A 13,221-nucleotide genomic window follows, 5' to 3' on the forward strand; every position below is an offset into this window, starting at 1 on the left:
TTTTTTATCTCATTTTGTTCGTTTTTTCGTTCGGTGTATCTGCTCAGGGCGGACGTCGCAAGACATCAGTTTCAGTTCGTCGTTGATCCACTAACCCAGTTTTTTTATTACAGAGGGCAGCTGACCCTCTGACCGAACACGCTGAGTTACCGTGCCGCAAGACCGCTCGGCTAATCCCGCGCGGCTGCTGGGGACACTTTCAGTGATGTGTCTGAATGTCTCTGAAGGAATAGGATCTCATTATTCCTCAAGGGCAGAAACCAGAAAAGGTAGTGGTGTCGCGGTGAGATCTGGAGCGAAGTCGTCGTTGTGACCCATCCCAAATGTGTTCCCTTGGTTAAGTCGGGACTTTAGGCAGGCCAGTTCATTTCAGAACTGTTATTATCCTCAAACGATTGCCTCACAGATGCTGCTTCACGACAGGAAGTATTGTCACGCTGATACAAACAATTATCGTCTCCGAACTGTTCTTTACTCTATGCAGTACAACATTTAGCTGTTTCTTAAGCGAGGTAAGAGGATCAAACCTTACCGCGAAAAATAGCCCCATACCGGAACACCACCTCCTTTCTTTGAAAGGGCACTGCCTATTTTCTTCCCTATCCTTCCTTAATCAGAGATTGTGCTCTGCCCCACATGGCCTCGTTGTCGAAGATACGTTAAACACTAATCTCCCTTCCTTCGCTGTAACTTCACTGTTGGCACTGCAAGTGATGGCAAGTAGCGTTCCTCAGGCATTCGCTGAACCAAAACTCCAAACGGCACTCCAAACCACTCGTTTCCAGTCATCCACTCTCCAGTAGCGTCGCTCTTTACACCAACTCAAGCGTCGCTTAGCACTGAACACGAAAATGTGTGACTTATAAGGAACTGTTTGACCGCTGTGATTGTGCAATCGTCCCCCCCCCCCCCCCCCCCCCCCCCCCACACACACACAGCGCTCTATAACTGTCTCTGTCCGTCAGTGCATGAGGTCTGCCGGTTCTTGGGTTAGCTGTGATTCTTCCTTCGCGTTTGCACTTTACGATCACATCACCATCAGGCGACATGGGCAGTTTTCGAAGGGCTGCAATGTCCATGGTGAGTTTATTGACTACTCCACGTTCGAAATCACTGAACTCTCTTGACCGACCCATTCTGCTGTTACTACTTGGCTGTTACTACTTGGCTGTTGACAACACAATTCTCCCCGCCTCGGTTTATACTGGCGGTCCGCCTGCGTGACTTGTGGTGTTCAATTCTGCATTACATAGTGGTGTCCGGATACTTTTGATCAGATAGCCTGTGTACCTTCCACCATGTTTTATTTGGGGTAGAAGGCAGTATGATATAATTGCTTCATCAGTCGTTCAACTTACTACAAGAGAAGTGAATTCGTATTACCACATTAATACTTTTATTGGTAAGCAGCAGTGGCGTAGCGTGAGGGGAGACTTTGAGACTTAGTCTCCCCTGTATTCGTGCTTAAAAAAGATGCAATGGTAACTCATAACAAAAATATAAATAACTTTCTGCTAAGAGCTCTAAATGTGCGAAGACATCAGTCTCGTAGCCCGCGCCGCACGCTAAGTATTGGTGTATTTGCCTGCTTGAGACTCAACTGGTCTGTCTCCACCTCCCTTCTCTTACCTGGCTGTGTGCGCCTACGCCCCCTCCACTTCCCCTCTTCCACGAAGGCCGGTGCGCTGCACTTGCTAGCAGGTATCGAGACTAGTCTCTGCTGCTTCTATGCTGGCTTTTAACACGGAAGTCAACAGTCACGCGGTCTGTGTTCATAGTCATTCTTGTGTGATTTTAGTGCATACGAGGGTATTTTCGTTGTGTCGCCAACATGAGTGAGCGAGAACTGAATACTTTATAGAATTTTTATTAAAAACGCCTTTTTCTAGGTTAACGTACCGTACGAAAAAAAAGTGCGAATTGAAGGACAAACAACCTACTCCTATACTCCGTGCAGTTTTAAGTGAAGCCAAACAAAAACTCACATTTCACACAGCCTGGTACGAAAAGTATACTTGGCTGACTGCGAATGCAGTTAATAACAGATTATGTTGTTATATATGTCTTCTGTTTGGTGGTGAAAGGGAATGGTGCAATGAGGGCATTTGTACAATAAAGAACTTTGACAGGAAAGCACCAAAGCATCAGATATCAAAACGTCACCTGCAGAACATAGAATCATTTCAGTTATTGGGCAAAAGTAGAATTGAGCACGCTCTTTCTGCAGCCGCTCGTCTGACATTAATAAAATACAACGAACAAGTTGCATCCAACACGAGAGTATTGGCTTGTATTATTCAGGCAACTGTATTTCTTTGTAAACAAGAACTAGCCTTTCGCGGCCATCGAGAAGATGAATCCTCCAGCTACAAAGATAACTATCTGGAATTGTTGGATTTACTAGCTCAAGGAGAGCATTTAATCCAACACCATCTGTCATCATCTTCAACCTTTAAAGGAACTTCTCCAGATATGCAGAATGATGTAATAGAAATGATAACTCTGGCAGTTAATGAGAAAATAAGGTCTGAAATTCAGAACTACAATTTCATTTCGATTTCAAGCTGATGAAATATTAGACGTGTCATGCAAGAGTCAAATAAGTATAATATTCAGAAACTGTATTACCGACAAAATTGAGGACAGATTCGTTGGATTTTACGACGTTTCTGGAGATAAAACTGCTGAAGGATTGTCAAACATTATTCATACAGTATTGAAAGAATGGAATGTGGAAAGAAAAGTGGTTAGTCAAACATATGATGGTGCTTCAGTAATGGCAGGCAGAGAAAGAGGACTACAACAACTGGTGAAGCAGTTCTGTTCTTATGCGCTGTTTATTCATTTTTACGCACACCAACTGAATTTGGTACTGTTACATGCCTCCAAAATTATACGACAAGTACGCATGTTTGTAAGCGATTTTACATCACTCCATTCGTTTTTCAACAAATCACCAAAACGAAGTGTATTGATAACTGAGAAAGGATTTAAACTGCCACATGCAAGCAATACTCGCTGGAACTTTCATTTCAGGGCAGTTTCAACAATATCTAGTCTTTTCTCAGAGCTATATAGTGTTTTCAATAATACAATTGATGATACAGACTCTCAGTGGGACCCAGAATCTTTGAGCTGTGCTGTGAGAATGAAACGACGGATGGATGATCCTACGTTTGTCTACTTGCTTTGTTTCTACCGAGGGTGCTTTGTTTATGTTGTTCATTTCTTTAATGTTCTTTAGTCAAAATCTGTCAGTATAATTGCTTGACACGACGAAATAAGAACTTTTTTGAGAAAATTACGACAGTTAAGAACGGAAACATTCATTGATGAATGCATTAAATTCAGTTTGTGTTTGAATGGCTACTTATCATTCCGTGACAGTCAAAAGACATCTCTCAGGGCACTAACTTACGAGATACTGGATTTGCAAATTGTTCAGATGGAAAGAAGATTTCAAGAGTTTCCCCAAATTCAGTTTGTGAACTTTTGGACGAAAAGCGTTTCCCAAACTATCAAAACGAATTCCTAAAGTTGAAACTGCTTCAGTTAGTAGAACAGCACCCTTTTTTGAAACAAGAACAACTTGAAAATGCACTGTGTAACATATATGCTCATGTGAAAAAACACTTAACTCCAAGAGTCCTCTTAAAGTACATCGCCAACATTGCTTTAGACTCTGTTTATGAAGAAACAACGAAGTTCCTGCGTTTGGTTTTGACCCTACCCGCAACTACAGCAAGCAGTGAACAAAGCATGAGTACTCTTAAACGAGTGAAGAATTATTTAAGGAATTTAATGTCCAACACCCGGCTGTCGTGTTTGAGCAAGTTAGCAATAGAAAAGACACCACTTGGAGAGCTATCCAGTGGTAAGATCTTTGTAGACCGAGTTATAGACTCATTCGTGGAAAGAAGACAGCCGCATTGCACTTGTGTACAAGAAGATATAAGTGCGTCTTCTCTTGCTGCTGGAGTTCTAAAAATTTCTCATCGTTTTTTGAACAAGTTAGTTATTATTATTATTATTATTATTATTATTATTATTATTAGTGGCGGCGGTAGTGGTAGTAGTAGTGGTAGTAGTAGTAGTAGTAGTTGTTATATTTGATGCCTTTTGTTTAAATTATTGTTTATTGTACTATTTTGTCTCCCTATAATAAATGTCGAGTCTCCCCAACCTTTACAACCACGCTACGCCACTGGTAAGCAGTCCAAATTTTGTGCTCCTTGCGTCTCTGGAGCATGTTCTTTGGATTCACCTGGACCACTGATGTTTAACAGTAGTAGCTCTGTCTATGCATTTCCTCTCGTACTGCTTTCGTCGATACTGCATTCTGGTGGTAATGGTCTTCTTGTGAGAGACAACAGTCCTCGTTAACGTCCTCTGTCCTCCTGTCTATCAGTAATTTTGGATAGTTATCTTTACCTCACCAAGTTTTACCCCGAAATCTGTACAGATACTATAGCTCTGGCAACCCTAGAAAATTTACGTGTATCGTCACTGATGTACCTGCTTAAGGTGCATCAACAATTTGCTCTCTTTGGGCGTCTGTAAGATCTGAACAGTAAAGTCAATCTACTTGTTCTCAAAATATATTTTATTGTATGGTACGGAGAAAAATTCAATTAGGAGAAGATCATACCTGTAAGTCATCACTATCATGTAGAAATTCAGTATCATGTAATCAGTTAAAACTACTACTTAAAAATTTTGTAAAAATGATGACTGTCAACATCGTAACACGGTTCCGAATTATATCACACGAAAACAAAAATCTCAAAGCTCCAATCTGCCTTCCTTGTTTATAAAATTATAAGAAAGGAAGTGGTTGTGACCCATCAAAACACGTAAGTTCGCTTCAAATGTAGTTCGTGACAAAAAAGACCAAAACTCGATAGCTGTCCCTCAAGAAAACTACTACTATTTTAATAAATCCCATCTGTTAACTGTCGTCCACTTTGTGCAGAATTTTAGTAAAAATTGTTAATTAAGATGACTGCTTCAGTTTATGTTGATGTCTGACGAACTTTTCTTGGTCCGTCGACTACCTAGTTGTGGATCGTTAAATGTTGAAAGAGCTTAGCTCATTAGTGTATTGTTTGCTGATACTGTCAGTATTTGATTTCACTTTTTTTCGCAATGAGTGATTACACAACTCTTAGACAGTAGCGGGTGCAACAACCGATTCATTTCTTTCAGGAAACCCTTAAGCATTCTTTACGTCCGTGTGTCATTTCTACTTTCGTATAGATGCGTCTTATAAGGTACATACATTGATGGACAAAAATATGGAAACACTGCGTGATATGATTGACTGAACGTAAATGCAGATGCGAGCGTAGCCTTCAGATTGCACTGTTGTATTTCACCACGAATGGCGTCTATGCAATGTCATCAATACGTTGCAAATATCAGAACCGAGATCTGGGTACTGATGAGTCCATTATGTCGGAGCTCATTGCATTAGAATGTGGGCAAAATGTTGGTCCTGTCTGGTTTTTAAGAGGAACCCTTCCTAAGATTTATACTGCACATGGGGAGAGCGGAAAAATATCATCCGCTAAGTCCCAACGCAGACGAAAGTCATGATGAAAAACAAGATGACGGCAGATGCAAATTCATTGCAGAGCTGAATGTCGCACTCGCGAGCCCCGTCAGCATCAAAAGAACACGAATCGAGCCCCTTAGGCCGGTAATTCCAGGCAAGCTCGAATTCTAAAACCACTCGTCAGTGCTCCAAGTTCGCGTAAACCTTCGAGTTGGTGATAGACTTCTTTCCCCTTATCACTCGTGTCTACGGTTTCTCAAAGATCAAGTTATTTTCTATTCATTACATTTATATTTTTACTCTCGGGTCTATAAAGATGCACGTGTTCTTTGCATAGCTATAATCTACTTCGACATTTAGTTCTCAGCATTATTTTGTTGTCAGTTTTTGTTCGTAATAAATTCACTCGGTTTAGTAACGCAATATGACCTTTTATTTGCTATTCATTACACCTGCCTTACATAAGTGTTATATGGTATTTCTACTTTGATGTTGCCTCTAATCTACTTCTGTTAAGATCTGTCGTGGGGTTGTTAATGCTTGTCAACTTGTGAATGGTCTTGTGCTCTAATAACTCGTCAAGTAACTTCAGTAAGTGGTTATGAATTCTAATGATAGGCAGTATAGTCACTGTGTGAGGAACGATTTGTTATGAAATATTTACGAGATAGCCTAAGATGCTTTCCCTCCATACCGCTTCAACATGGCGCCACATGGGGCAGGATGACAAAGCGGCCTGTCCACATCGCACGGTCTACCAGGGCTTGAATACGGAGTTTTGTGCTCTAAGAAATTTTCAGTTGTGAGGATATCCCGCAATTGGTGAACTTCCGTTAACCCAAGTACGGCGCGGCTGAGCAGCAGCTTACCTGTGCGGACCTGATACTTGAGCGTCGTCTGGCAGTCGTCTACGAGCTGCTGCAGAGAGACGCCGCGATCGGGCAGCTCCAAGTCCAGCAAGGAGCGCATCTCCGCCGGGTGGTGAAACTCCAGCACCTTGGCGTTCCTGTCGTGGGACTGCTTGATGTATTCCAGCAGTACATCCACTACCTTCATCAGGAACTCTCTCGTCACGGGTAAGCCATCCTTCGAGTACGGCAGGAGATCTGTAAAAAAGAAATACATACATTTTAGTAACGGACAGAGATAAATATAGATCATATTTCATGTGGGGGAGGCGCCGGTTGAGCTCAAATATAAGGTAATGGTTCGATTTGAAGACTAGAGTGAGAACAGCCTCGAATAAATTACGAGGAAGCGCCTTCCGTGATCCGGTGAGCAACACATTCACATTCTGTCCACATAGCTAGGAGCGTCGTTCAGTTAACCACTTCAGCTTTGCCAATCACAACAGCTATCTGTTACACAACTACACATCTTCTGCCATATTTCCAGAGTTCTGACATGCTGTTGCACGAGCGCACCTTAGGATACTTAAAACTTGTGTGGGTGCCGCTTTTAACTCTTCTTCATGTTTACGTAGAAAACGTTTAGTTGTACAAGTTTTTTAGATTTTCATTTTACATTAGCACGACACACAACTGAGAGTAACAGATAATGAGTAAGATGTTGTCACTCACATTGTGTAAAAGGAAATGATTAAAACTACAATATTACTGCAAATAATGATAATAATCACTTCGCAGTGAGGGACTGCCGCTCGTCGAACATTTCCTTCGAGGACATATAATCAGTTGTGACGTCCTCTGTGAGCAACAAAAGCTGAGGTGGATTATTCATAGCATATTCTATGAAACGACAACGCAGGTAATTTATTTATTGCACGACAATGTCCGTGTGCGTACTGTGCCCAACTGAAAGGATATATCGCAGGTATCCGGGTGGCACAGTCTGGTCGTCCAGACTGGTTTTCCCGTGGTTCCCTCAGACCACTTAAGATATGTGTCAGTACTGTTCCTTTGAATAAGCTACGGTGAATACCCTGTCCTATCCTCGTCCAATGGTAGCTCCTTCACTGACTCAGACGGTCTCATCACCGTTTCGATATTAAGCCCTTACTCTTCCTTCCTTCGGGTAAGAAATTTGATGTAGCCAATGTACAGCATGACGTTTTCAGCTAATGGTTTTCCACTTGTTTCTAAAGTTGATGGACTGCATGAGTGAAAATACAAATGTAAAGAAAGAATAAATAGAAGAGACAGTGGTAGAGTAGGCCCAAATGTGCGACATTAAAATTAGAAAGGCTCACAAAATATTTAGATATTGGTTTTGATTTTATAGAGAAGTGATAAAAAGCCTGTGCCAATCATGCACTTTATTAATACGAAAATGCAATGCTCCAGAAATGCAAAAATGGAAATTATTTCTCTATGAAGTTCCAGTCAGATATGTATCCGACTTTGTGACCGAGTGAGGCGGTGCAGTGGTTAGCATTCGGGAGGACGACGGTCCAAACCCGCGTCCGGCCACCCTGACTTGGGTTTTCCGTGATTTCCTTAAATCGCTTCAGGCAAACTTCGGGATGGTTCCTTTGAAAGGACACAGCCGACTTCCTTCCCCATCCTTCCCTAATTCGATGGGACCGATGACCTCACTGTTTGGTCCCCTACACCAAATCGCCCTACCAACCAACCGACTTTGTTAGATGTTCGTCAAGTGGCAGGTTTAAATGATTAAATTTTCGCTCCATTCGAAACTAATGTCCATCATAAACATCAGCATGAAGTGTGACCCATACGGTCACGAATACACTCTTTTATTCACTATAGTATGGAAGCACACTGCCCTCGAATATCATCACGATTAATTTTTTGCCATCCTTGAAACACATGCTTCGTTAGTTCGTGAAGATTGCTGCTCCGAGGTTGATAGGAAAGTCTATGTTTTCCCATCGTTTCTCAGAGATGCTGTATGGGCAAGAGCTCAGGAGGCGGGTATGCTAGTTAAGGAACCGTACATTCCTCGAGCCTCTTAGGATGTAAACTGCAATATCTGTTCTTCCATCAAGTGATGCAGTATACTATTTGGTACTCTGGTCATGAAGATTATGCCAATAGGGTTTACCGTTCTTGCTACATAGTGGCTAGCATTCAGCCTCCGTTTAACAATTATCAAATCAGGCCTTTTGTCATAACCAACAGCTTCTCTCAAAATGATTCCGGGAGTTGGAGAGGTATGGGTCTCGAGAATCGCTGCTTTCTGTGAACTTTCACTATGACGTCTAGGGAAACCGTAGTGTCGTTCTGACTGCCACGAACGGACGCGGAACTCATCGCTGTCTACCCAAGAAAGTCTCACTCAATATCCCAACTGACTCTGTCTCTACGTCATACAAGTCTCTGTGGTCTTCGATACGGTGTTAAACATAAGCGACACATGTCAACTCGAGCACTCAACCCAATTTCTAGTAATCCGTTCCAAACGATTTTTGGTTACACGCTGCCTGTAATTTCTTCTTGGATTCAGCAGTTGTTATCCGTCTATTCGTCAGAGCAAGTAGAACAATCTTACGATCTTCTCGTGGTGTAGCCGTTCAAGGACCTGAGCCTCCACTCTTCTTTTTACACTGTTATTCTGCGTTGTTCTTTCTGAAGTCATTCAGCTTCAGTCAGCTGTCTATGCTACCTGCCGGTATGATGTTTCTATGGCCCTCATGCCAATTACACAACATTTCTTAACATCCAAAAGATGGCGAGAAGGTGCACGCGCATGCCTCCTGAGCATGTTGTGTTGCGATCTCCTCCTCTAAATTCCCATCAACGTTAGACACACCGATAAGCCCTAATGTTCTCACATTGTTCTTCATTTCTAGGAATGAGACTTCACCGCACCGCAGATAAGTTCTCATACAGATGAAATTTTTATCATCGTTCTCCACATGCATGGAAGCATGGGAGTATGAGTTTAGTAGCATGGTGTTCATGGTGTAAACTTACCATTTCCGTCACTGTATATTCTGTGTTTTGTATATATACCTTGTAAAACTCTTGCGTACGCCTCCAAGTCCTGTTAGTTTCAATAAACAAATATAAGCCACTTAGAAGACCAAGGTCGCTAAATCTGTCGGACAGGGTAGCCAACAGTCTGCGGTTGTTTGCTGATAATGCGGAGGTGTACGAAGTGTCGAAGATGACCGACTATAGGATGATACAAGATGACTTAGACAAAATTTCTAGTTGGTGTGATGAATTGTAGCTGGCTCTGAACGTAGAAAAATGTAGGTTAATGCGGGTGAGTAGGAAAAAAAACTCGTAATATTCGGATACAGCATTAGTGGTGTTCTACTAGACACACTCGTTTAAATATCTGGGCGTAACACCGCAAAGCGATATGAAACGGAACCAGCATGCGAGGACTGTGGTAGGGAAGGCGAATGATTGACTTCGATTTATTGGGAGAATTTTAGGAAAGTGTGATTCATCCCTAAAGTAGACCGCATATAGAACGCTTCTGCGATCTATTCATGAGTTCTGTTGGAGTGTTCGGGATACGCACGAGGTCGGATTAAAGGAAGACATGGAAGCAATTCAGAGATGGGCTACTAGATTCGTTACCGGTGGGTTAGAACAACACGCAAGTGTTGCGGTGATGCTTCGGGAACTCAATTGGGAATCCCTGTGGGAAAGGTGACGTTGACAAAATTTAGAAAATCGGCATTTGAAGCTGACTGCCCAACGATCCTGCTGTCGCCAACATACATTTAGCGTAAGGACCACGAAGATAGGATACGAGAAATTAGGGCTCATAAAGCTTTCCCTCGCTCTATCTGCGAATGGAACAGATAAGGAAACGGCTAATAGTGGTACAGGATACTCTCCGCCACCCATCGTATGGTGGTTTGCGGAGTATGTGTATAGATATAGACGTAGTTAAGAGCGGATTTATGCTACTAAACGGCTGTTGCACCAGTACTGGTAGCAGCATTTTTACTGGAATCTATCGAACTGGTAAAACTGGCGGCGTATCTCTCACGCTCACCTGAACGTCCACTAGTTTTTAGCGTTACGTTCTAAGTATGCCTGCTTACTGTAAAAGTACTAAAGAATCTGTCTCGAGGACTGTTCACCAGCATATGTCGTTGATATCTAAGTGGAACTACGAATTAAGACAACGTTTACATATTGCGATGAAAGGAAGCCGCAGAAAATATGAATCATTATTGTTATCAGTCAGTGAAAAAGCACTTCACACGTCATAAGTGGTGGTTTAATGTGCTTATGCAGACGCACACCTCTCACAGGGTGACAGCATCCGCCGCAAGCCTGTGCTGCGCTACGCTCAGCACCTGCGGCCAGTATCTGTGTTTATGCAGTACGGCCGCACAATCTGGCGCGCACCCCTAAGCCGCGAGGGTTTGCATTCCGCAAACAAGAGGCCGCCCGCCGATAAAAGCCATCTATAATAACTTTCACACACTTATTATGCAGATGCTAAGCCGCTTTGTGTTTTTTCCCCCCTGCGCCCCCTGACTACCCCCCGCGTTTTGCATGGGCGGCAGATAGCGACTGTTTTATAGCGGCGCGGTGCTGACGTGCGGCCAGATACTGGCGTGATTTATCACCGCATTGCCCCCGTGTGACAAGGTTTATCAATTACAACGCAATCGATATAACCACGACGGGGAATACGGAGAGCTATGCAATCGACTTCGGAGATAAACAGCCTGTCTATAGAGACTCGCTCTAGCTCCCTATTGCTCTTCCGAGGAGCGGACCTCGTAAATATAAGGTTGCTTGATTTATGCCGGAGCGTCGGAGGATCACTGACCGCAGAATACAACTACCTCTATTTGCAAAATCTTAATGACATATTTTATCCGTAGAAGATACAACACATTCATTCCTTCTGTCTTTATTTCTTAGTTTTGCCCACTTAAGGTGCACGTTTCGACTTTTTAGTTGGCATGATAAGTTTTGCCTTTTTAGTCTCCCAAAATCTCTTCATGGATTCATCATTTTTTCTTCAGTTCCTCTGATTGATTCTTGCTGGTCTTATTTTGAAGCTTTCCCGTGTATCTGTTACTAATGTTCCAAAGGCTAACCGATTTATGAAGCTTTATTCTGTGACGTTCATGTCTTGTATATCACTCAATTTTTTCTTACTAGTCGATTATGATCCTCTTTGAGTTAATACTGTCGAGTAGTCTTTTCAAAAATGGTTCAAATGGCTCTGAGCACTATGGGTCTTCACATCTGAGGTCATCAGTCCCCTAGAACTTAGAACTACTTAAACCTAACTAACCTAAGGACATCACACACATCCATGCCCGAGGCAGGATTCGAACCTGCTACCGGCCAGTAGTCTTTTGATGAGCCCATTGTTGACCTTTCTATAATTATGGATATACGTGAACAAAATTCAGTAGAGTAGACACTACTCAGGCTTTTGCAAATGGTTCAAATGGCTCGGAGCACTATGGGACTCAACTGCTGAGGTCATTAGTCCCCTAGAACTTAGAACTACTTACACCTAACTATCCTAAGGACATCACACACATCCATGCCCGAGGCAGGATTCGAACCTGCTACCGGCCAGTAGTCTTTTGATGAGCCCATTGTTGACCTTTCTATAATTATGGATATACGTGAACAAAATTCAGTAGAGTAGACACTTCCCAGGCTTTTGCAAATGGTTCAAATGGCTCTGAGCACTATGGGACTCAACGGCTGAGGTCATTAGTCCCCTAGAACTTAGAACTAGTTAAACCTAACTAACCTAAGGACATCACAAACATCCATGCCCGAGGCAGGATTCGAACCTGCGACCGTAGCGGTCTTGCGGTTCCAGACTGCAGCGCCTTTAACCGCACGGCCACTTCGGCCGGCTAGGCTTTTGCAACACGCTACAAACATCAGCACTGAAATAAGGACAACCTTAAAAGACAGGAAAACCGATAGTGGAACACAATCTGTGATAAAGCGGGAGCGCCTTCATCAAACAAAGGAATGAATGGAATGGACACAGAACTGCTGAATGATGCAGAAAATGAACTCCAAAATAATCCGTAATGAAAAACGAGTTTATGGCAAAAACAGATTTATAGAAATGGAACAGGACTTCTTGAAAGACATCATGTTTACGCCAGTGACTGTTACACTTTTTATTTCCACTATTGCAATTTTGGCCTTAGGCCATTATCATGTGCAGATGTTTTGTCTTTAAGCCATGTCTTCTTTACACAAGCTGAGACATTTATATGTCGTTGTCATCTGCTGTTATATACATTCGTAATGCTGCTAAGTAGTGCGAGCACGCATGTCCATATATCGTACTTAGCAGCGTTACGAATGTGTATAGCAGCAAATGACAACCACATATGAATGTGTCAACTTGTATAAAGTAGACATGGCTTAAAGCCAAAACATCTGCACTTGATAATGGCCTAAGGCCTAATTTGCAATAGTGGAAATAAAAAGTGTAACAGTCACTGGCGTAAATACGATGTCTTTCAAGGAATTTCACATGACTGTGAATCCTAGTTATGAAAAGTTAATTTAGAACAGGACTTCTTCAAGATTTTAAAAGACCTTCAAGGGGAACTTATCTCGTTACCGGTCAACATCTCCGTGTTTCGGTCGAGCAAATGGAACATTCCAGACGAACTCTGAAAAAACTTTACGATACAGGTGAACAATGTTCAAGACACACTTAACTGTGATGCACTATAAGAAAAATTTTTCTTCGAAAAACCAGGGACAAATCCTGGT

The 13,221-nt window shown here is 42.4% G+C and overlaps 1 protein-coding gene across 1 annotated transcript in view; it reads right to left on the reverse strand.

The window, feature by feature from the left end:
• Positions 1 to 13,221, reverse strand: part of LOC124556263 (glutamate decarboxylase) — a 167,992-nt gene that overhangs the window by 153,333 nt on the left and 1,438 nt on the right. Inside the window, exons 2-3 of the mRNA XM_047130249.1 lie at positions 13,067 to 13,118; positions 6,424 to 6,660 (exon numbers count right to left, since the gene is read on the reverse strand). Of these exons, the coding sequence (XP_046986205.1) occupies positions 6,424 to 6,660; positions 13,067 to 13,118 (289 nt within the window). The remainder of the gene's footprint in view (positions 1 to 6,423; positions 6,661 to 13,066; positions 13,119 to 13,221) is intronic.

Source organism: Schistocerca americana, chromosome X, assembly GCF_021461395.2.
Source record: "Schistocerca americana isolate TAMUIC-IGC-003095 chromosome X, iqSchAmer2.1, whole genome shotgun sequence".
NCBI classification, from domain to species: Eukaryota; Metazoa; Arthropoda; class Insecta; order Orthoptera; family Acrididae; genus Schistocerca; species Schistocerca americana.